Source organism: Saccostrea echinata, unplaced genomic scaffold, assembly GCF_033153115.1.
Source record: "Saccostrea echinata isolate AGI-Se365-2 ecotype Australia unplaced genomic scaffold, CSIRO_AGI_Sech_v1 ptg000027l, whole genome shotgun sequence".
Lineage (NCBI taxonomy): Eukaryota > Metazoa > Mollusca > Bivalvia > Ostreida > Ostreidae > Saccostrea > Saccostrea echinata.
In genome coordinates this window covers 9458106-9484677 of record NW_026889776.1, presented here as the reverse complement: position 1 = coordinate 9484677, position 26572 = coordinate 9458106, and the positions used below count along the sequence as shown (strand labels likewise).

General features: G+C 33.0%; 1 protein-coding gene across 1 annotated transcript; it reads right to left on the bottom strand.

The window, feature by feature from the left end:
- Positions 1 to 363: 363 nt before the first annotated feature.
- Positions 364 to 23080, bottom strand: LOC133193175 (uncharacterized). Its single transcript, XM_061329145.1, has 8 exons — positions 23027 to 23080; positions 22409 to 22505; positions 22129 to 22232; positions 21227 to 21301; positions 4108 to 4227; positions 3427 to 3555; positions 1677 to 1772; positions 364 to 484 (listed from the first exon to the last, which is right to left on the bottom strand). Exons 1-8 carry the CDS (start codon positions 23078 to 23080, stop codon positions 404 to 406), a joined length of 756 nt encoding a protein of 251 aa, XP_061185129.1. The 3' UTR covers positions 364 to 403.
- Between the last annotated feature and the right edge of the window lie 3492 nt (positions 23081 to 26572).

Genomic DNA, 26572 nt, shown 5'->3' with positions numbered 1-26572 from the left:
TTACCTTCTTTTTAGGTTTTCGTATGAAATTCATGTGAATTTTATGCGAATATCATAATATTTTCATAGCAAATCCATGTAATCTATATTTTTCTTAGACTTTCATTTATTTAAAAAATTAATGAAGAGTATCAGGAATTCTGTGTTACTCAGCATTGTTCCTCACAGATGTCTATGGATTTGTCTGAAATTAAATTTATATATGATCATCAAGTTTTCACTGTTACTTATATTCACACACATATAATAGGTACAATCTCAAAATCTGATGCAGCAAATAAGCTATTTCTAAATTTTAATTTGAACCTGGTTAATTTGAACACAGATATTGAGGAAGTACCACTATAAGTATGAATATCCAGGTATTCTTTTGATGAACAAACAACTGGACACTTTCTGTTTCTTAATCTTCTTTATTGAATGCTTCAATTTTTTTGACCATTCTCTGTTCAAGGGCCACCCATCTGTCTGGAGACTGCTTCATCTGTAATATCAAATCATTGTTATGACTTAAATAAAATACACTCATGAATTTTTCAAATGCATTTCCAAACTCAATATTAATTTTTATATTTATCAATATGACATAGAATATGAACAAATGTAGAAATAGCTCTCTCATTAAATCATATCTTCTCTAAATTTGTCATAAATATATTGTTATTTGTAGAAATTTTCATGTTGAAAAGAAAACTCAGACTTTTTCTTTCCGTCATTGACTTGACTTTAAGGACATAGCACGTTAAGGACATAGCACATTAATTAACAGGACATTGGTTATCTTTTTTTTTAAACTATGAGCTTTCAAATCTTGTTCTTAAAAAGACAATATGCCCAGAAAAGGAAGTACACTTTTTCTGTCAGACCTAGTTATTTACTTGACTTTGGTTATGACAATCCCAGATCATACCATTCTTTGTGTCAAGTATGAACTTCCATTGTCTTGTTCTGACAAAGTTATGGAAAAAGACAAGTCAACAGTTTTACCAATGAACCTATATTGCTTAAATTATCTTCAAAAAAAAAAATAATGAATTTCAAAACCAATTAGTTCACAAACAATAATTACAAGCATCTAATGTTTCTGCTGTACAAAGTTATTGACCAAACATGAATACAATTTTTCTGAAAATGACTTTAAACTTTGCAAATAGTCTTGTTTCAGGTTCACAATATACCTTCAATATTTCATTGATCATGCAATTTGTATCTGTTGCAAAGAATTTAAAGGCAAGATTTACATAATTTTCAGGCAGATTGAGAGTGGCCTTGAACTTATACAATTGACCGGGGTAAAAGGTCATGACACAATCTCGGGTCATGTGTGATCTTTTTTTTAAAAACATGAACTTCCAATGTCTCTCCATTAACAAGTTATAGACAGGATATGATTTATAAATATCTTCTGTCACTTATCTTGAACATGTCTTAATGATCTTGCTTTTATTTAATTACATACCCACAATTCATAAGCAATACATTTATCGAGTTTAAGTTAATTATTAAGTTTTAAATATTCCTACAATATAAAGTTACTGTCTTAACACAACTACACAAACAGATAGTAAACTTGTTCAAATGATAATAGTGTTGTTTTTTTTTTTAATTTTGGTTTTCAAAGAAGGTGGGAAGAAACTGATACATGTAATATGTGATATTTCAGAGGAATTACCTACCATTGCATCAATGTTCTTTTTGAACGCACGCCAGAAGTCTATGGCTGTGGTAGATGGATTTTTTTTGAACAACTTGTGTCCATCTGCAAAAGCTCTCTGTAATGCAATGAACAATAATATATCTAAATATTAAGACTAGACATCATTTTAATACCTCATTTCTGTTTCTTATTATACAACTAAATAATAAGTTCAACATATTCAAGGAATAAGAACTCATTGTAACAAGCAAATTCAAAGAATTGTGGTACCCCGCTTTTGGTGTATTAGAGGATGGATGCCATTATTTATGGCATATAGTATTGAATATAAACGCCCTATCATATATGTCATTCAAAAGTAATCACCAATGTTAAAAGTTTTGAAAATAAGGTCAAACATAGGTAATTAGAGATTACAGAGCTCACCTCAACGAATGTTGTCTTTAAGTAAGGCAAAGTCCCACACTAAACTAATAATCTAGTAATGTGCATCCCTAGATGCAACAATTATGTAATTTTGGTCTGATAGGGCTTGCAGTTGCAATGTACCTGGGAATGGACTTATCTAAAAACTTGAAACTAGTCACTCGTCTAGAAAATGTAAGTCAAATCCAGCATCTGAAGCAAGTTTGAGAGTGTTCATCAACTTGATGCATTGTCCATGCAAGTTTGGTTCAGATAACCCCTATATTTACCTGGAACTTGGAAATGAGATCTGCTCCAAAAACTTTAACCTGATCACTCATCCGAAAAATGAAGGTCAGATCCAGCATCCGAAGCAAGTCCAGTAGTGTGCATCCTTAGATGTATCATCCATGCAAGTTTGGTCAACATAGGGCTTAAAGTTACTTGGAAATGAGATCTGCTCCAAAAACTTTAACCTGGTCACTCATACGGAAAATGTAGGTCAGATCCAGCATCCGAAGTGAGTCCAGTAGTGTGCATCCTTAGATGTATCATCCATGCAAGTTTGGTTAATATAGGGCCTATAGGTACTTGGAATTGAGACCTGTTCCAAAAACTTTAACCTGCTCCAAATACTTTAACTTGCTCCAAAAGCATTAACCTAGCTGGTCATTCTTTAGCTGAAATTGCAGCATCTGAAACCTTGACTGGTACAATGAAACACACTAGAAGCATCCTCCATGCATCTCTGATTGATATAGGGCATAGAAGTATTTGAAAAGAAAACTGCTCCAGAAACTTTAACCTGGGACGCCGACGCCAAGGGTATTACATAAGCTCCCCAAAAAACTTTAACCTGGCACGCCGACACCAAGCTGCCCAAACTTCGTTGAAGTGAGCTAAACATGAAGGTCAAGTTCAAGGGGTCAAAAATCATAGCATGCTTGCAAACATCTTGTTACAGGTAATGCACATGTCAAATATGAAAGCCCTATCTCTTTTCAGTCAAAAGTTATGAGGGAAGATAACATTTTTGAAAAGTAGGTCAAACATCAAGGTCAAAGGGTTAAAAATCATAGTATATTTAGAAAGGCCTTATCACATGTAATATACATGTATAATATAAAAGCCCTATTTTTTCTCATTCAAAAGTTGTGATCAAATGAATTTCAAATATAATGTTAAAATTTTTGAAAAGTAGGTGTCAAACTTCAAGGTCATGGGGTCAAAAAGCATAGTATATTTGGAAAGGTCTTGTCACTGATGATTCTTTTTCTCACATTATGAGGGTCTAAAACAAATAACAATACATCACTTGAGTGTCTCAAGTAACCACAAAAATAAGAATGAATTTCAATCCTTACCAATGCAAGTGTCACCTTGAAATTGATCTTCTCCTCTGTGTCAGATGGTGACACCCAGAATGCTGAGAAGAGGTATCTCTGCAACGTCTTTATTGGCATCTGCTCCACCCTCTTCTCCTGTGTCACTAGCTAAAATTTAATGTATACATGAACAGAAAAAATATCACTGAAATGTTTCATATTATTTAGACTCTTAAAATGAAATATAAGAAGTTTTCATTAGCTTATATATTAACAATTCTTTTGTATTTTTGTTATAAATTGTGTTACATGTAAATCCATCAGCATTCCAAAAACTATGACATAGACTGGGAATTGTAAAGTTAAATTTATGATTTTTATTTTGATGTTTCAGGTGCATCATCGAACAAAATAAATTAATGCCCAAACTGAACAATATTAGCTTCTCCCTCAATTTGGCTATTGAAACATGGTTTAATTAATTTACCATCAAAGAAGCAATATTTAATCAATCTATCAAGAAAACAATAATTTACAGTTAAAATTTTGAATTATAAATTTTGAAAGTTTAATGTGTCATACTCCATGGACATTTGTGTAAATTTTCTTAGCATGTTGAAACCTTTAGATCTATAACTGTGCATGAGTTCAGTCACTTGTAAAACAGTATTTTATGTTTCTCATATGTTATAATTTCATTTTCACAGTAAAGTTCTGTACCTTTTGACGAACCTGGTTCCTCCAGTTGGTGAAGGAGTGGGAGGCAAATGAGAAACATGTGATGATCACATTTCTGTCTGCCTCCCATCCACACCCCTCCAGAACTGATGTTATTTGTCTCTAAAGGGAAAAAAGTATAATGTCAGTGTTCTAAAAGCACTTAAACTACAACTTTTAAGTAGTGATATTGTATTATCTGCACTAAAATTTATAGAAATCACTCAAAAATTCTCAGTCAGAGAAGCAAGCAATATGAAAGTTAAAACTGTACATAATATACATGTATTAATATTTAGAACTAATTATTATATATATATATATATATGTTACTAATTATTATACATGTATATGTAATGAAGTATTCTTGCATCCCTGATATGAGCACAGGCGCATGCTTTATTACACAAGCTATCTCAGTCTTCATTACACTTTTAATTACATATTTAAGAAACACCTTCTTTTCTAAAGGTATTCAATGTATAATGACAATATTTTATACCTAATGAATGAATGGTCCGATATTTTCAATCATGGTAGCATTTTGAAGATGTTATCAAATAAAAATACTCCACTAAAGGAATTTAGAAAATTTTGATTATTGTCCAATTAATTGCACCTTGAAGTTTACATTGAAGTTTATGGGCAGCACATATGTTATTAAGATATTGTAAAAAGTAATTTGAACTTCATATAAATCTCTTGGTGAAAATATGCAAAAACTCTCTCTTTATTAAAATATGAAATAAAATGAATCATTTACCACAGATATATTGATAAAATTAAAATTTTCTTCTTTTCATCAAGGTCAGATAACTCTTCAAAAATGTTTAAGGTGCAAAATGGCTGTCTTCATATATGTTATCAGACATGTGAATTTGATTTATTTCACTTTCAAATATGCATTTCTAACTGGTGTAAAACAGGGTATTATTTTAACTCGGAATAATTATTTCATTCGGAATATAAAGAATCGAAAAAAATAAGCAACTAAGTCTCCTTACATGTACTTGTAGCTCAAAAGAAAAAAAAATGTTGCCTTAATTCTCTGCATTTTGTGTCTAATACAGTATTGAGTAAAGATTTTGTTTATCTCTCTATAAATAATTTATTTTATTTCTTGCAATTATTTTTTTCTTTTTATTTGTTTGTTTGTTTATTGTTTATTGTTGTGTTTGTTTATTTATTTGTGTAAACAAGGTTGCTTGTATTGGCAGGGGTTAGATGAAAATTTTATGGGGTTAGTTGGCGCATGCCTAAAGGGGTTAGTCGCCGCTGAGCGGCGACTAACCCCTTTGAGCATGCGCCAGTTGAGATAGGTAAAAATCCTGTAGTTAATCCATATGTGTATTCAGTCTGTATTGTTAATCAGTCCACGCGATGTACAAATTAAACGGTAATTAACACGGTAGAAGTATTTGTACTGTCATGCTGCACTTAAAAATCCGAAGTATTCCGTTCTACAAGTATCCATGAATGAAGACTATACATGCCGATATCCTAAAGAAATAACTCGCGGAGAACGAAAATACATACCAATGCATATTCATTACGATAACCGAAAACACTAACAAGTATTTTTACAGTCGTAACAACGATTAAATCCAACAAATAACCAGAGAAATTCGACGATGTAAACGCTGCCAATACACTGCAGACAACTCCTGTTCGACGTCACTTTTCGAAGTGCGACGTCACACGTACACTGATTTCCCGAACTTTCTGTGTCAAAATGGCGAATAGGCATTGTATGTAATATAAGGTATTCTGTCATCGTAGTACAACACACAAACTCTATTCCTTTAGATTAAAGTTTTTCTTTACTTAGGTAATCAAATAGCAGAAGAGGAGACGAGCAGTGTTTAGTACAGAAAACAGGTTACAAAAATTTGAAGATCCATGATCCGCCCACTTGTTTCACCTCAGCTAAGAGGTGCATATTTAGTGTGCAAATCTCGAGTTTCAAAGTCGATGTGACGTCACACTCACAACCATAAATATGTAGGCTTAAATCTGGGAACAGACTGTGCTGAACATTGCTTGTATTATTAGAAAGAAGATAAATACCATTTTGAAATTAATTTAAAGAAAAGAAAAATCGACAATAATTACATTTTAACCTTAAGAGACGAGATCAGTTGATTTTCAAAGGGGAGGGGGTGGTGGCAGATTCTGGGAATAAATGTTAAAAATAAGGGAGAAATAAATAATCTGACCGTTTTTTTGCCTCCTCCCAAACATACATGAAATAAAGTTTTGTTTGAGAGGTTAATTTTCTTTTCTTAACTTAAAATTGATTATCTGTCCCTGGACATGTTCGAAATGAATACCCCCCCCCCCGCTCCGTCAGAATCAAATGCTCGTCTACTTAGCCGCAAATTATTTTTAAAAATCATCCCTGAAAAAAAAAGACATGGAATATCTCAATAATCAAAAAAAAAAAAAAAAAAAAAAAAATCATGTTGGACATTATTTACATAGTCTTTCCATTTCCAAGCCTTATACCCCACCCCACCCCCCTTTTCAATCATTTTCAATTCAGTGATGGTTTTTATTACACGGAAGCAATAATATCATAAAGCACATATGAAATATTTTGATTTTATTATTTATTTATTAAAATCAGACCCGCCCTGAAGGAATTATCCAAAAAAAAAAAAAAAAAAAAAACAGTGTAGTGACTACTGGCTATTGCCGCTAAGAAACAATTACCAATTCTTGCAGAACATTGGAAGGCTCGATTCAGTGTACATGTAATAAAAAAAATGTGGCAGGGGCCGTGCCACCCCAACACCCAATTATTTTGCCAGTATGCTTTATACTATAGAAAAATAGCTATTTGATGCTTGTACCTCTATAAAAAAAAAGGCGTCTGATGGATTTTTAAAAAAAAGATTTGTGCTTGTCAAAGAATTTTGGTAGTCCCCCCTCCCCTCCACTGAAATTGCTTCCTACGGGCCTGAAAATTAGGGATAGCCCAGATTAATTAATGGATGTACATACAAGTATATTACTGTATATTTTTAGATTACGGTTAAGCAGAAAAAAACAGAGTCTTTGTTCTAAATACACTTCAAAAAGCATAAGTAATTTATACATTGCAGGTGATTGAAAATTTTACCTACTACGGTTCAAATTTAAGTTAGGCCTAGGTGAAATATTAGAGTTTTCGCAGACAGACAACTAAATGTAATAGAATGAAACACAGACAAAACAAAAAATATACTGTATATGGTATATATGCGACCGATTTTTGTAATCCTCTACCAAATTCTGTGTTTCGTGGTCATTTAAAAAAAAATACATTTTTTTTTTACATTTAATCACCATACATGCAAAATTTATATCCTGTAATTGTGTAAAATTTAATGACTCTCATTGAATTACATGTATAAAATATAAAATTAAAAAAAATTCGCTAATACATATGGAAGACCCCCCCCCCCCCCATGTTCAATGTGTTGTATCTGTCAATCCATTGCTACGCTTGATTTTTTTTTTTTTTTTTGGTTTAAATTGGAGCAATTATAACATTCCTTGCAAACATTTGATGTCTTCAAGTCAATAATATATTATTTCATTGTCAAATCCAGTAGAAGATTTGGGTTGTTGTGCATTTAGCTTATAGAATAATTTTATAATTGAACGATTTAGGAGATGTTCAACACTTTTTTTTTTAAACTTGGTGGCAGGTGGGCAATATTAATATATAGGCATATACCGGTACATGGGCTACAGTTAATTTTCAGCTTTAACCATACATTTCTTTTTCAGGCACGATAGATAATACAAGAAGGTATATCTTTAAACTCAAATTGTTCGGATCATGCATGTTCTTTTCCGTTTTTAGCATGCTACGGAAAACGACAACGTGATCCAAAGTTCTATCATTTTATTACTAACCATTGAAATTGAAAATTTTTAACATAAATATTTTATTTTTATTTCATCAACTGAAAATTTTCAGTAGTTCTTATGTATTGTTTGAATGGGAAGTTAAATGAACCACAAATTATGTTGAGTATTTATTATTTAGTACTAACGATCTTCAAGATTTCATAACATTTACGGGTTATCCTACTTAAGAAATATTAATGTGCAGAAAAAAAATATAATAGTTTACAGTGTATGCTACACACATGGTGTTTTTTTCGGTTAAGCACAAAACTTTGAACAGTTTAAAGAAGAAGCCACCTTTTCCCGACTTGCGGGGATGGGGTGCGGGTGCCACTTTACCCTTTGGCCTTGGGATCTTCTGTATCGGCTTCTATAGATCGACATGTAGATGTTTACTTCTGGTACACATATCTCTTGTTAATTTTTCAGGCCCGTAGGAAGCAATTTCAGTTTGGGGGGGGGGGGGGGCACAGCCAAACATTTTTCAGTTGACAGTTGAGGGGGCACCAGGGCTCGAGCTGTGATTCGCCATTTGCGCCAATTGCGAATTTTTTCCAAAAGTGGCGAAAAGAAATTCAAAAGTGGCGAAAATGATCTTTTTTTAGATATACCATACAAAAGTGTGTGTACTCCTAGCTATCTCCTTTGTTTATTCAATGTGTACAGATTAGCCCCTTTGTTTATTTAATGCAAGCAGACGTGTGAATTCAGGGTGTGAAAACTCCATGAAACTAACAAAGCAATGTACATGTAGGAAATCACGTCTCGCTTGAACGCACACAGCTGATTTAGTTGGTAACTTTAGCCTGGAGCAGTAAGGGGATACAAAATTACTTGAAATAATATAATATGGATTAAACAAGGAAAGACGAAGTGTTTTTGGGAGATGAAGTTAGTTAATAAAAGATTTTAATCAATAAAATCTGGATCTATATAGATTGTTTTTTTTTAAACCGAACGTAGGAAAACATGACGAAAATTTCAGAGCATGGCTGCTAATTTTACCTGTAAATAGTGTGTTCATTATACCATAATCTGACAAAGAGTGAAAGAGATACTGGCTTGGAAACAAAACAATACTTTTGTCAATTACGCTGAATTATTTTCAGTTATATGAATTTACATGTATATACACCCAGTGTCCAAGTTGTTAAATTAAGCCAAGTTTTAAACCTGATTTTAATTACTTCTTTTCACAATAAATTGTTGATATGATTAAAATTTTCTCCTATTATATTATTTTTTCATTTTTAAAAAAAATGTCATATATCTTTACTAAGTCTGTAACCCCCCTCCCCAGGCTAAAAAGTTATGAACAAGAGGACATCTACTGTCAAGAGTTGGCTAATATCAGTATCAAATTAATTGTATAAATGTAGAAATAATTCCTATATCAGTTTTGTAAGTGGATACAACTTTAAATTTTACAATTTTAAAATAATGCCTGTGATATAAACAAATTGAAATAGTGCTATTAGTTTAGTGTGTAACACTTTACACATGTCGAGACTAGATGTAAAAATGTGATTCCTTTCATCGCGAAAAGTGGCGAAAAATATTTTCGCTCCAGTGGGAGCTCTGGGGGGCACTACCAAAAATTTTCTGACAAACAAAATAAAAAATAAATAAATAAAAGGTCATCAGGCGGTTTTATTGAGGGGGCACAAGCTTATAGTATCTATGTTTATTATAGTAATCTATTTATCGGCAAAATTATTGGGGGGGGGGCACGGCCCCCCGTGCCCCCCCCCCGTTCCTACGGCCATGTTTTTAACTTTATAATTGCGACTATTTAATTTCAAGAATTCTTAAAGAAGCTCTAAACACTGCATACTAAAGAGTTCTACTTGTTGGGTACTTTTCACTCGGCACACCTCGGCCGATTCGTACCTCTGTGATGAAGGTGACGGAATCAGCCAAGGTTTGCCGAATGGGGTAGTTTTATGCAGTTAGAGTGAGCTGCCCTTAGAAGTAAGATAGGTGTTAGTTTGTGTGAAACCCCCCCCCCCTCCCTTCCCCTTGGAAAAAAATTCCTGGATCTGCCCTTGCATGTGCAACAGATTTTTAACATAAAATGCCTATACAAAGGAATAGTAAAATTTTTTAATATCTGTATTTGATACTATTTTATACATGTAGATTAATCAAAATTTCGTAAATATGAAATCTATCTCTGTATGTGCCGTTACTTTTACGTGAAAGTAGGTTATTTGATGGTTGTGTTCAAGATCGTAGAAGGTCTCCTTTGCAGAACTGTTGTTTATTTCTATCACTGATAAGTCGATGGTAGAGAGTTGATTGTAAGCTTAACTTAGGAGCCAGGTGATAGATATTACATGTAACTGTATTTAACGGAAAGCTTGTCAAGCCGCTAGATGTTAGATTTTGGATAAAATAAAATTAAAAAAAAACCTATGGTATAATGTACAATGTAATCCGAAGTGGTAATAATTAAGGAGAGCATCTTGGATTTAATACACTGATTCTTCATTTGTGACTATAATCTTTTAAAAAATGCGGCACTATTGACCAAAATTTATACTGCATTTTGTAAAGTGCGGACATCTGAATACATTATTTTTGTAGCTTGAAAAATATTTCATCTAAAACTCGATCACTAAAAATTATTTTTATTGATTAACAAGCTAGCCGTGAGTGTTCTTGTTGTTCATGATGAGTTCAAGTCCTGCAGTGAACATCTTTGTGTAAATATATCAGGCACAGAGTATCATTTTTCGAACGTATGTGTTTTTTTTTTTGGGGGGGGGGGGTATGTTTGGAAAAGGAGGGCAGACCCCCCCCCCCCCCGAATACTACATGCCTGTTTATAAATAGAGACGAGGAAAATATTTTGTAGCTCTTTATCTTAATTCATTCCAAAAACTATAATGTTTTATCAAAATTAGAATACATGTATACTTGTATTTCAGGAATTTGTTTTTGTCTTAATTGTCATCTGTATGAAAAGATGAAGATAACGAACAGTATTCAATCTGGAAAGACCAATGAAAAGATACAAATTTGGAGCAGAGCAAACATGGACCTCAAAATTTAGAGGTGGGATCAGGTGCCAGTGGAGGAGTGAGCATCCCCTGCCCCGCCTTGTGCTCCTTCACATGTTCGGGAAAAAACGGAAAAACCCATAGACAGTTCAGTGTATAAATAATCGCCTAACAATTAGTATGAAAAACATCAGTCAGCATTTGACTCAATGATAAGTTGTACGTGCTGACAAGATCATTGTATCGACCGTAAAACTTGCGAAAAGATGACATCAAACGAGACTGTTGATATCCTTGTTTCATCAACTTGTTTGTCAATAGCTTGCCTCGTTTTAGAAATTGTTCATAGGTAGAGCATGCTCTTGTGTATCGAGAGATGCAGGTGATAAGGGTATATTGCTGTACATAAGTAAGGAAGGTGACGATTGAAAAGTTGAAGTCATCACGTTTATCATAAAGCTTTGTTGTTAGGTTACCATTAACGTCTTTTTCTAGTAAAATATCTAAATATGAAACAGATGTGTCAGACTCTGTGGTATCTTCACTGGGATACATCGAGTCAACATATGAATGAAAGTAATTGTTGTTAATTGATAATACGTCGTCGATATATCGAAATGTCGAGTTGAAGGCCACAGCAAGTGTTTTCTTCTTCTCGTGTAGAAGTTTTTGAATAAATTCCAACCTTCCTGTGAAACAGTACAAAAATAAAGAAAAATTGTCTTCGCTTATATTACCTTCATAACCGTATACTTGTAAGACCTCGGTGTTAATCCTTGCAGAACACACGTATTGAATGAGGATTTTTCTTATCTATAGCAGACAGCAGCAGCAGCACACGATTGTATCCGATGCAGTTAACATATTAAGGACACCCATTTCTTATTTTCAAAACAATGTACTAAATGAATTATTGTGACAGCAATTTTTTTCCCGGATGAAGACTTCAACAACCTGTTAGGAAGAACATTTGACCCTAAAGAGTTGAAGAAACATATATATGTATGCAAAACCAAACGATCAATTGAAGTATTTCTTCTCAATCTCTTAATTTAATAAAATCAAAAAAAAAAAAAAAAAAAAAAAAAAAACAACAACAACAACAACAACAAACAAACCAAAAACAAAAAAAAAAAACAACAACAACAAAACATGCAAGTCATGGATACGTATAGCCTCTGTGTATCTGCAAAAAGAAGTTAACTGGACTTTAAAATGCATTTCTTCCTGATAAATTATTTAATTATGTACAATTTAGATTCATGTTTACAGAAATCTAAGGTGACGCGTATACATGTACTTCCGATCGATCTCAATACTAATACATGTAATTCCATCTACATTGTACAACCAAAATGACTGCATGATAAGACTGAAGCTCTATACTGTTTACTAGTATGCTAAGAGAGGCATGAAGGAAGATTTGAAACGCTTGCATCTTTTTTCAATTTAACATTTACAGAATCACATGTATTTTAATAAAAAGCTGGTAATGTCTCAATATGACTGTCTGTTCCACATGAGCGCATCCACTTCACTTTAATCTTCACTTCTTTTGTAAGAAAACAAAATCATTAAAACATTTCAATTCTATCATTTCTCAATCATTTTTCCTTCAGATTTCATACAGTACAATTCAACTTGAAACAATCCGGTATGACATGACTTTTTTTGCATCCAAGGGAGTAGTCTTTATTTTCAGTGATCCATCCGAGTGTAATCTGCAGATCAAACATGACTAGCTAGAGTCACTGTTTTTGCATTTCGGCAAGCTACAGAAAATGCCTAGTAATGATAGTTAGCCACTGTTTCCGTTGTTTCCACGTTTACTTTGAATTTTCTGCATTTTCAATGGCAAGAACATATACACTAGACAAAATTGCTAACGCACCACTTGTTATTCTTGTTTGTGAATTGAACATTTACATAATCGGTACTTGTATATCTAATATACCATCTTTCCCAATACAGTTGAATTGACAAATAACTCAGTGTCATGACAAAAAACTTTGTGACCTTCTTGCCCGAAAACCATTTTCCCGACATGCACTGCGCATCGTTTCTTTCAAATATATGAAGTTGGTAATTACAAATTGTGGTCCGTGAGGTTGCAACAAAAGCAGTCTCCGAGTGAAAAATCAAACAATATACAGCGATTGACTATCATATTGCCTAGTATTCATCCAGTGCCTTGGTGTCCATACCCAGTCTACCTAACTTCCGGTTGCCCCAGTTTTGTGGAAGAATCTTGAAATTGTCCTGTGGTGCTTATTAAATGCCATGGCTATCTAAAGTAAACAATTTTTATATTTGTTAATCTAATTGTAACTAATCTTCACTTGAAGAAAGAATGATGTATGAATTGTTTTAATTTTTTTATATACAAATTCCTCCAAAGCAACCCCCTGCACACGCCGTACTAGCTAACTGCTTAGGCACGCTTTTCCAAGGTCAAACGTGGCATAGTTGTAATTTTTCTTGGGTTTTTAGTTAGTACAAACATAAAGAATACAAACACAAAGAAAAAAAATTAAAAATTTCTTCCTCCAAAAAGTATGAGCACGATTTTCATTATTTCTACAAATGGTCACGCTTCAGTTAACATCGTAGTAATTGATAAGTTAGGACATTAAATGTCTCATTTTTTACTTTGATAACATATTTGTTTCTCAAAAACATCATAAACAATTTTAGAAAATTAGCATTGTAATTTTATTTGGTGGTGCGTTAGCAATTTTGTCTTGTGTAGTGTAATCCCCTGTCCGTCCGTCATTTTCCAGATTTTTATGTCTATACTTGAAGATACTACTGGTATATAATGAGCTGATTTTTAGTATGTCTTTTGATATTGATGTCTTACAGATCAAGTATGAGTTTCGTGTTGACTGACCCATCTTTACGAAAATTATGGGCTTATGGCCCTTAGCAGGGACGTACATGTATATACTAGTGCATACATGCCCCAGCCCTTGGACTTTGAAAATTCCTAACAAATCTCTGTTTTCTGGGCCTTTTTTATTGTGCTTGTACATAATGCGCTTTGGTTTGTCTCTTTCAGATCAACAATCGCAACTTCTCGGGCCTTTCCGAGAAGCGGAAATACATGTACATGTACTACCTCGAATGTGTTGAGTAGGCGTCCATGAAAATATGGAGACTTCTTATCCATATATAATTATATATAGTCTGGAGCTTATCTTTTTTGAATTTTAAGATCTTACCTGTATCTAAAACATACTACAGAAGGGACAACCAATTCTGTCTATCCAATACTTTAATAAAGGAAGCGACCACGGGCACCTGACGTTACTTATTTTTCTTTTAGTATGAAAAATTTAAAAAATATTATATAGACCCCCTACCTAATCTTTGAGAAATAGGATGCAACCACAGGTTGCAATAAAAAAAAAATATACCCCCTACCTAATAATTAGGTAGGGGGATATATTTTTTCATTAAAAGAAAAATAAAATCAAGTGGCAGCGACTCCATTTTGTATAAACAGGCACTTAGTATCGTTTTTGAAAGTTGGGGGGGGGGGATTTTAACAACTTACCTAGCCAAATTTTATTCACTACCAATGAACATTTTTCAACAGTTAAAGGTTATAACTGGCAAAAAAGTGGGGGCAGCCCCCCCCCCCCCGATACCACGTGCCTGATAAATGCGTTGTACCTGCTGACTTTCGTCGACAGTCCAGACGTCGGGTAACATCGATTATTTTTCATTTGAGAAAATGTCGAGCAGTATCCGTGTAAATGGTCGTCACATAAGGCTCTTCCATTAATTTCATCATGCAGTAATTTAACCAATATCAATTACACCAGGAAACACAGATCCGTTGTGAATTGGTAAAGAAATTTAGGTATCTTGAGAAATTGACTAAGGAAAGTGATAACAACCCCCCCCCCCCCCCCCCGCGCAATAGTTTTGTCGGCTCCTCATAAATAGTTCACTATAATTTTTTTAATTTAGTGATTTTTTCCCCCTGTAAACTAAAAGCATGGCAATCTAGATCTCCGTTGTATGAACATAAGGAGAACATAATATTCTTTCTGGGTTTGACAATGAAATCAGATATGTATTGATGTCTTCTACAGCATGCGTGAGTTGTAGTTACATTATTTTTTTTTAATTTAAATGAAAAAGATAACTCGAGTTAAGCAATAGAACATTTAGAAAGAAAATATGTACATAAGTATATGCGAAAAATATAAAATTACGAAAAATACTCATCTAAATAAATATACTTCACTGCACAATTATATAGAAAGGATATTTGCGTAAATGTATCACCGGGGAAAATAAGTGTAAAACTTTCCGGCAACAATGAAACATAAAAATGCTAACGATGGAATAGCACTTTATTATAACTTAGGTCGGTAGGGCGAATTCTGGAAATCCAAAAATTACACCCGAACAATCCGACGCCTCGGACTTAACTGATTAACAATGATACATGTAACATATAAATAATAAAATATAACAATGACAATTAGCACAGTTCTGAGCATGAGTGACAGATGGCTAAGATAGAATAACTCATGACATGTTGAGTAAATTGATTAAATTGACGCGTTTTGAGTTACATAGTAATTAGCATAATTAAAGTCTTTCATGTTGTTTAAAGTAATTACAGATAATTAAAAGTATATTTCAAAGTCAGTTAAAGCATGTCACTAAAATTGCTTATATCAAAATTTACACTGTGATAATTCCCTCTCGCTTCGAAAAATGAGACGTCCTCGTCTCAGGAATCACCGGGGACTGGCATGTGGAACACTAGACTGTTGGTACCAGTAACGCTTGGTTGGTGTTGGTAGCGGGAGGAAAGGGTGTTGTTTGTCGACACGTCTAGTTAACTCGTATGGTCTTCGTTCGTTTGGTCTGTTCTGTAACTTTGAAATTTGTTTATGAAGAGTGGATGTTACGGTCTGAAGATTGTCACATTTCCGTATTAGTTCACTAATTTTTGTCTTTAAGGTCTTATTTTTATTCTGTAATGCAGTTAGTTGGATGGTATGGCCTGTTGATTTAGATAAATTACGAATATCTTCGGAACTTAGGTCTTGGAATGGTAAAGATTTCACTAACTGCAATCTATCGTAATAGTCCTTTATTCTTTTTGAATCCCTGCGCCGTTTGCTTACGGACTTAGTCTGCAGATAAAGTACACTCTTCCTTTGCGTCTCCGCAACAGCAACACTCTTCGGACTATTTTTGGAAGCAGTCCGAGAAATACACATACCTGCAGTAGAATCGCATTTTGACGATTTTTTGTCAGGCGATCCTACAGACGGGTTTCCCGGGTTTGTCTTCAAGCAGGCCCGTCCTGACCCCTTGGCTTGATCCTTTTTGATCGTTGAATGATCGATGGACGCCAATGGAAATGTATTCCTTTGAGAGGAACGGTAAGGTGTGGTTGCAGAAGAGAAACATACTTTCGCATGGTGACCAAGTTTTCCGCACACGAAACACTCGGAACGTGTAGCTGGACACGTGAAAAGGTGGCCGTGGAAGAAAGTTTTCCCGCACCTATAGCACCGTGGACTGGATCCCGGTGTCGAGAAAATTCGTGCTGGTCCTGGTGTATTCCAAGGACGCGAAAGACAATGGCGCTGGAAAGATGCTGGGGAGGAGCGGTAAAATCCTTTTCTCCGGGTTTGCATGGTGTGGTTGAGGTTATAGTTGTTGGCCGTCTTGGGGAAACTCGCTTAGTTGCTGGTACTCAGGATCAAACTGCAACAAAATATATGCAGCAGTCCCGGGTGTTATACCCTTAGGATTTCTCCACCAAATTATCACCGGGGAAAATAAGTGTAAAACTTTCCGGCAACAATGAAACATAAAAATGCTAACGATGGAATAGCACTTTATTATAACTTAGGTCGGTAGGGCGAATTCTGGAAATCCAAAAATTACACCCGAACAATCCGACGCCTCGGACTTAACTGATTAACAATGATACATGTAACATATAAATAATAAAATATAACAATGACAATTAGCACAGTTCTGAGCATGAGTGACAGATGGCTAAGATAGAATAACTCATGACATGTTGAGTAAATTGATTAAATTGACGCGTTTTGAGTTACATAGTAATTAGCATAATTAAAGTCTTTCATGTTGTTTAAAGTAATTACAGATAATTAAAAGTATATTTCAAAGTCAGTTAAAGCATGTCACTAAAATTGCTTATATCAAAATTTACACTGTGATAAATGTGCGAAAACATTATCAATGAAACAGAATTTAGTAGTAAATTTTATGTCTAAATTCAAAGATCGAAAATCGGACGCATGTTTTTTGTCCTGTCTGCCCTTCATTCTTGCTGTCTACGAAAAAAAAATTAATACATGTACAGTATCTGAATGAACTTTGAACTGTAGTTTAGATGAATATGTATTGATCACAAACATAAACTTGCATCATCTCAACATTTGTGTTTTACGAGGTGTGTACGGCAAACAACAATATTAGGTTATCACTCTACATCTTGCGATAATCTTCATCTCCATTTTAGTGCATGGATTTATCAAAAAAAAAAAAAAAAAAAAAGTAAAAGAGGATTTAAAACATAATTCAAAGTTTTACAAGTCACATTTTGTTCAGGAAGGAGGAATTTATCGCTGTTAATAAAAGAAAAACTAAAATATTTTGTGTATGTGTTCATTTATTTATTATTAGCATAAAATATGATTGGAAGGTCTACTTCTTTCGCGATTGGCTGAGTGTGATTCGGAAACTTCCAGTACTGCCAAATACCAAATACGTGTATCCTGTGACCATCATCACCGGAGGAAAAACCTCCATTAGGGGAGAAAGAGATACTGAATATAAGGTACATTTAGAAAGTGCATATAGATTAAAACCCTTCGATGTAGTGACTTTTTTTTTCAGGGAGCCTTGTCTGGATTTTTTTTTTTAATTGAAAAGTCGACCTCTACCCCATTTTTTGTTATTACATTGTGATCAAACCTGTCATTTTTTTTCTGCCGGAAATGGGGTGGGAATAAAATCTAACCATTGTCCCCTGATTTAAGAAGCCCCCAGATTTAAGAATCGGGTTTCTGTGAAGCTGTTTAGTATTTCGTTTATAAATTGTTTCCTTGGTCTACACGGTTTGTCTGAAGTTTTAAGATTCAAGAAGAAAATTAAAAGAAATTAAATATTTCAACTGTGCTGTATGTGATTATTAAAATCGGGGTGGGGGTATCGGATTTGGATATCGATATGGACTCTCTAAGTAATGGTCAACGTGAATCATCTGGTTGATTTTTTTTTTAATATATCGATCTGTTATTTCGCGGGTTTTACTTAATTACAAAATAATTTAGGATATGGCTATAATGAATATAATTTAGGGGCTGGCAATATTTTGTCGATTCAGATCAAAGTTGAGAGAGAGAATCAAGCTTACTTTACTTTTTACTTCTCCTTGAAAAATCTGACAAACAAAAAAAAAATAATCTGAGAAAAGTGGGGTTGGGGGTTGGGTTACATTCCTCCCTATTTGTCCCAGTGTATGCAAGACAGATTAGGGGACGACCATTTGATTCTTAAAGGGGGTGGCTGGAAATTTTTCCGAGTCCAATTTATTTTTAATGTCGGTGAAGGACTATTTATTTTCATAGCATCAGTCAAAGACAAATTCTTTATTTTCTTGCCAGTCAAGAACGGATTATTTATTTCCAAGACCAACATTTTAGAGGACAGATTATTTATTACCCCCCTCCCCTCACAATCAAATGGTCGTCCCCTTATTTGGTTCCAAAGCCCCCCCCCCCCCCCCCGGTAGGATCAAAATGTATTGATAATTGACGATTAACGTTCTTTAAGCTTTCACTATAAATCATTTTTTAAATGTTGATCTTTTTATTTAAAATCAATCGAAAGATACAAATAATTTAAATTTTTTTAACAGAATCTGTTCCCTGCATTATCATGCTCTTGTCATACTATATAGCTGCTCTTGACTGTGACGTCACATCGACTTGAAAACTCGAGATGTGCACACTAAATATGCACCTCTTAGCTGGGGTGAAACAAGTGGGCGGATCATGGATCTTCAAATTTTTGTAACCTGTTTTCTGTACTAAATACTGCTCGCTTTCGTCTCCTCTTCTGCTATTTGATTACCTAAGTAAAGGAAAACTTTAATCTAAAGGAATAAAGTTTGTGTGTTGTACTACGATGACAGAATACCTTATATTACATACAATGCCTATACGCCATTTTGCCACAGAAAGTTCGGGAAAACAGTGTACGTGTGACGTCGCACTTCGAAAAGTGACGTCGAACAGGAGTTGTCTGCAGTGTATTGGCAGTGTTGACATCGTCGCATTTCTCTGGTTATTTGTTGGATTTAATCGTTGTTACGACTGTAAAAATACTTGTTAGTGTTTTCGGTTATCGTAATGAATATGCATTGATATGTATTTTCGTTCTCTGCCAGTTATTTCTTTAGGATATCGGCTTGTGTAGTCTTCATTCATGGATACTTATAGAATGAAAGATACTTGGGATTTTAGCGCAGCGTGACAGTACAAATACTTCTACCGTGTTAATTACCGTTTAATTTGTACATCGCGTGGACTGATTAACAATACAGACTGAATACACATTGTATATGGATTAACTAGAGGATTTTTAACTAACTCAACTGGCGCATGCTCAAAGGGGTTAGTCGCCGCTCGGCGGCGACTAACCCCTTTAGGCATGCGCCAACTAACCCTATAAAATTTTCATCTAACCCCTGGCAATACAAGCAACCTTGTTTACACAAATGAATAAACAAACACAACAATAAACAAACAAACAAATAAATTAAAAAGAAAAAAACAATATTACAAGAAATAAAATATAAATTATTTATAGAGAGATAAAAAAAAACTTTATCCCAATACTGTATTAGACACAAAATGCAGAGAATTAAGGCAACTTTTTTTTTTCTTCTGAGCTACAAGTATATGTAAGGAGACTTAGTTGCTTATTTTTTTCAATTCTTTATATTCCGAATGAAATAATTATTCCGAGTTAAAATAATACCCTGTTGTAAAATGATTCAAAATTGTTCAATGTCCCTTCATTATACATTGAATACATTAAGTTCATTCAGAGTAGCTGGGGCTGATATTGGAGTATTGATCAGGTTCATGTGGGGTGTGAAAAAGATTTCTGCTATGTATTGTTTACTGATGTATTTACTATATATATATTTGGGTCCAAGATGACTTAAAATATCACTACTATAAATATACTTATTTTCTATGTAACTTGTAAAATGAGCTTTGTTTGGTTACAAAGTTGGGTGTAAATTTCTGTACACCCGACTTGAGCTGGGGGTAAAAAATGTGACGTCACAATGCATAGTTTCTCTATGATAAAAAGCAAATAACATGACGTCACGTTGCATTGTAGAACATAGTAAATCTTATCGATAGCTTGAAACATATTTGATTGGACTTGTTTACAAAGAATTTATTAGGGTACATAGAAAATAAATTTGTTATCCAGGTCCAATCAAGGGTGTATGGGGATTTACCCCGGATTGTATTCCAGTACACACTTCGGCCTCAGGGTGTATGGAATGAAACCCGGGGTAAATCCCCATACACCGTCAACTGGACCTGGATAACTAATAATGTTTTAAATCTATAACCTGAGTTATTTCATCCATCACAAGTGTATACAGAATGACAAACAGTCATGCTGTCCAAAAAATTATCTTTCTCATCAATTAAATTCTTCTGTTTGAAATATGAAATTGTTATAATTAAGATGGCTTAAGTAGATGATTCACAACAGTTATGCATCAAGACATACATGTACTTACAGGCAGATCCAATCTAATTAAAATTAGATGTTAGATCCGCTTGCATACTCGCTACACTAACTAAAATTAGATGTTAGATCCACTCGCATACTTGCTACACTAACTAAAATTAGATATTAGATCCACTCGCATACTCGCTACACTAACATTTGTGTAGCTAGTATGCGAGCGGATCTAACATCTAATTTTAGTTAGATTGAGGGAGATCTCGAGACATAGTGATAATCATGTGACCCAAAAATTAAAAGGTATTATCCTGTTATTTTAACACCTACTATCCATGCCCTAGTGAATTCAATTTTTGTCAAGGCTTTTCATATAAATTAGTCTTCAAGTCCTGAAAATTCTATGTAAAGACAAATTATTATTTATAAAATAAGAATACCTTTAATTCCTCATCATCTTCTCTTATCCATGGGTATGTGAAGAAAAAGCTTTTAAGAAGAGCAGTTAAAGGTTTCTGCAATGAAAAAAAAAAAATAGTAGTAACTAATAATTAAATGTTCACTATTTGGAGTTCCCTAAAATTTACATGTCCCTTATTGATCATGCCATACATGCAAGTCAATAATTTTCATTTACAGTACATAAATTTACATAACTGTAGGCTTGTTGCTCTTCCAGATGTTTTGTTTGTTTAAATTTGTTACATTATTAATTAAACTAGAGGTACTGCGGTAAGAGATGGGTATAACCCCTCAATATTATAGAAAGAATGGCAGTGTGCCACTGCCACGTTTTGCTAAGAGAATTTAAACCCAAAATTTGTGTCCCATCAAAAAGTAAAAAAGGAGGTCACAATGGCACTATTTAACAAAGATTCTGTGCAAGTACCGGTATCATTAAATTTCATTCAGCGGTATAAGAGCTAGGAGTTGCGATAAGAGATGCATACCCCAAAGCATAACGGACGGACGTACTGACATCCCCATCACTATAATTACCCCCCTGCTTTTCAAGCTGGGGGTATTAAACAAGCATAAATGTAGTTTGATACATATGATAAATTTTTAACTCAACAACTATCAATTATTCTTTTGAAAACAATACATAGATAATTTTTTTTCCCACAGATTAATATGGGAAGGCTTTTCAATACTGGTTATGCTCACATGAGCAAGCTTATTTAAAAAAAAAAACAAAAACAAAAAAAAAAAAAACAAGAAAAGATGATATGGAGATCATGAGAAATGACAGGGTCACAAAATGTTGCAGAATTGCACTCATCATAATGGAAAGTGAATCTTGATTTGTTTTTTTTTTTATCTCTTAAACTGATATACCAACCTTCACATTGGAACCATCCACTTGAAAAATTTTTCCAGGTGTATTCTTCATAATTTCTCTCTTTAGATCTTTAACTTCTCTTCTCAAAGCACAGACTTCTTCATCTATCACAAAATTGGTTTGGCTACATTGTGAATTTGTGGATGAAATAATAAGAAAAAAAGCTCAAAATGTTCATTATAACTTTTAAGTTTTCTGTCCCCCCCCCCTCTCTCTCTCTATCTCACACACAAACATATTATTTTACATAAAATGTTCAAGAAATTATAAATGCCCATACATATTAATCTCATGCTCGGCTGTGCTGGTCTGTTCATTTGTGGAAGTATTTCTTCTCTTTCTTGAGCATTCACTTCCAAATCTTCTGACTGTGAACCCTTTTTCAATAATTAAAATTATATTAAGTACATTTATTTCATTTGAGACAGTCTGGATCTTGATTATCTAAAATTGGGGCAAAAGTGAAAGGCTTCAATCCCAATCAAAAGAGTGTATCTTTTTCCCCACATAGCTGGGTATTTATAATAACTATACTTGTTGCCTAGTGGTTTGAGAAGTTAGACCCCCTCCCCTCTACATGTATATATACATGTACAATACCACCACCCACTGGCCATTGCCATACACTATACATACACACATGCAATTAAACATTTCAGAATTTTATCTGTCATAGAAAAATTTACTTGATCATCAATATGAACTTTGTGGGAAATACATCTATGTAAAAGATGATGTAAACACTGCGTACGTATATTTGTATCCTTCTTATTGTATATTTATCAGTTTATACAGTTGATATTCAAGTCTTCGTATATCTCGTAGATCACTATTTAGATGCATGCATATATACAGTGTCCACAATGTAATGTATAAATGGAAGCTAGCTGCTACTTACTCGGAAAAGATCGATTGATTCTTGACTATATGTATCCTGGCCCTCATTTTCCATTTTCAACAGATTTCAACTGCAATATATATCACTATAAATTCTACATAGAATTCTTGTACAGGTCAGTCGTACCTACCCAGGTAGCACAAAACATTTTCAAAACATTTTATTGCAGTTATAAAAATGTTTTTTCAAAACATTTCAGAGTAAACATTTTTAAAATGTTTTAAAAACATTTTTCTTTCCCATTGTAACATTTTAAAAACATTTTAAAAATGTTTTTAAAAAGGTTAAAGTAAAATCTTTAAGGAACATTTCCAGAAAATGTTTTTGAAATGTTTTAAAAATGATTCCAAAGGTATGTCTTCTTTACATATATCAAACAGTTTCTTATTACGTTATAAAAATGTTTTTAAAACCTGAAATAAAACATTCCTCTTCTACATATATGAAACATAGTAATGTTACGTTTTCAAAACATTTCGAAAGAACGTTGTCAAAATGTTTTTAAAACATTCTTAATATTGCTTAGAGTTTAATATTTAAATGTTTCAGTGTTGGTCGTGAAAATGTTTTTAAAACATTGAACAAAACGTTTTCTCCTCCTACAACTGAAACATTTTATTTATAATTTATGCAACATTCTATAGAAACATTTTCAAAATGTTTTCAAAAAGGTTAAAGTAAAATCTTTAAGGAACATTTCTAGAAAATGTTTTTGAAACGTTTTAAAAATGATTCCAAAGGTATTCTTGTTTGCATATATTAAACAGTTTCTTATAACGTTATAAAAATGTTTTTAAAACCTGAAATAAAACATTCCTCTTCTACATATATGAAACATAGTAATGTTACGTTTTCAAAACATTTCGAAAGAACGTTGTCAAAATGTTTTTAAAACATTCTTAATATTGCTTAGAGTTTAATATTTAAATGTTTCAGTGTTGGTCGTGAAAATGTTTTTAAAACATTGACAAAACGTTTTCTCCTCCTACAACTGAAACATTTTATTTATAATTTATGCAACATTCTATAGAAACATTTTCAAAATGTTTTTAAAACATTTATATCATTGTTAATATTAATGATTTGTTTATTTTCAAAGTATGTTGTAAAAATGTTTTTAGAACATTGACTATAACGTTTATCCTTTTAAGGACTAAAACATTTTATTTAGCATTGATGCAATATTTTGTAATGTAATTTCCAAAATGTTTTAAAAATATTCATGACTAACCCAATTTTTTCCCGAGAAAAAATATTATCCCTGTATTTTTCTTTCTTTTTTCAAAAATTCTTATTGAGTTGACAGACATGTAATCAATACAAAGTTCACTGAATAAAGTAAAGGTACTTTAATTTAAAAAAAAGAAAAAATAATAAGCAAACAGTTTACAATAATTAACACAGCCTGATTTTTGACGTCGATCTTGTCTGTTTGCATCATATTTCTTAAACTCCAAGACAGCAGATTAGGAGTGGCTACACTGGTCAGTTTCAGTGTCATGATAACCTTGTTATGCAATTCTCCTGCTGGGCAGCGCGTTAGAGAGTATAGTGGTTTGCAGCTTATCTATGCCAAAATTTGAATTCTGGTAAACAGGATGTGTGCGTTTTCTTGTTGCTGATTTTCAAACAAGATTTTTGCATCATATAAGCCAGAATTAGCGCTGGATTATTAACACCTGCTTTGTGAGTATAATTTCTTCAGAGATTTCAAAAGATAATTTTTTAAAAGTGACTCTTCTGTTATCAGTACATCATTTTATTTCTGAATACATGTATACATATGGGTAGCAGAACAAAGCTATTATGTATTTGAATTTGAATACTTTAGAAAACAACAAATATGCCTCCTTGTCTTATGTTGATCAAAATTCAAAATATCTTATTATTGAAACATGAAATCATATTGCAGTTAGATGACAGTTCCATCAACAGACTTGAATTTCATTCAAATAGCCACGTTTGAAAGAACCGCCTCTAGCTGATAAAGGCATGTTTTTGTACGTAAATATCATTGCTCTTCAATAATATTATTGTGTTTTAGTTATGAACATGCAACAACTCTAATTCTTTTCATTAATGCAAATGGAAAATTTTATGTGATTTTATTATTTAAAAAAATGTTCGTGTACATTTTCATTATTTAAAGATCTGATGTAGACGGATGACTTTAACACTGTTGTCTCTATGTTTACAGGTTCTGCTTTACAGAAAAGAGCTTCTTGTTCAATTCTTTCCTAGGACAGACTTCTTGTGAACTTTATTAATGTGTGCGATTCCATTTACATAATAGGTAGCTGATCCGCCGCTCTGTGGAACCTACACGTGTACATGTAGATACAAGCTTTTTGCGGGATCGTATATGATAACAGTGATCTATAGGCCTGTTTATTCTTTCTAGTTGGAAGGATTTATGTGATTCTGCTGTTTTTAAATTCAGAGAATGGATTTTTTCCTTTAAAAATATCTGTTGGATTAAAACAGAATAACTCAAAACTTGTACTGGAAATAGAACTAAAATATGTGTTTCATATTAAATAAGGATTTGTATTAAAATTTGTAAAAAGTGAATTCATTCAGATGTGATTCATTAATTAAGCTGGAATGTATGAAAAGCGCTTTGAAAAATCATACAAATGATGTTGATATCATTTAATGAAAACGTTAAGTGACATTTTAGGAAAGAGATGTCATTGCGACATTAGGGTAAAATGTTTTGAAAACGTTTTAAAAACCATACAAAATCACGTGACTAAAACATTTTCAAAAATGTTTTCATAACATTTTAATAAAATGTTCTGATAACATTTGCTGAAACATTATGCTAAAATGTTTTAAAAACGTTTAAAAAACCATACAAAATCACGTGATTAAAACATTTTTGAAAATGTTTTCATAACATTTTAATAAAATGTTCTGATAACATTTGCTGAAACATTATGCTAAAATGTTTTAAAAACGTTTAAAAAACCATACAAAATCACGTGATTAAAACATTTTTGAAAATGTTTTCATAACATTTTAATAAAATGTTCTGATAACATTTGCTGAAACATTATGCTAAAATGTTTTAAAAACGTTTAAAAAACCATACAAAATCACGTGATTAAAACATTTTTGAAAATGTTTTCGTAACATTTTGAAAATGTTTTAAAAACATTTTTAAAATGTTTTTGTGCTAGCTGGGTACTTTCGTACGTCGAATTAACATCATAAAGATCGATCCTTCGTTGGATCTCTGATCTTGAACGAATAAAACAAAATATAAATGTTCTTTTGCTCCATGTATAGTAAAGAAATTATTTTTCAATTGTGCATTTAAGTTTAAATTGAATTACCTTCGGATTATGTGTTCTGTCTGGCCACTTTGACGTTTTACGCCTCGAAGCAGATGCAAGGTGACGTCATATGTCAACATTGAAACCCGAAGGGATAATGTACACACTATGACAGTATCAACAGCTTCCTGTTACATCTTGGCTTAATTTACGGTTTAAACAAAGCAATGTTAAAAATATTTAACCACCAGTTACATATATAATGCAC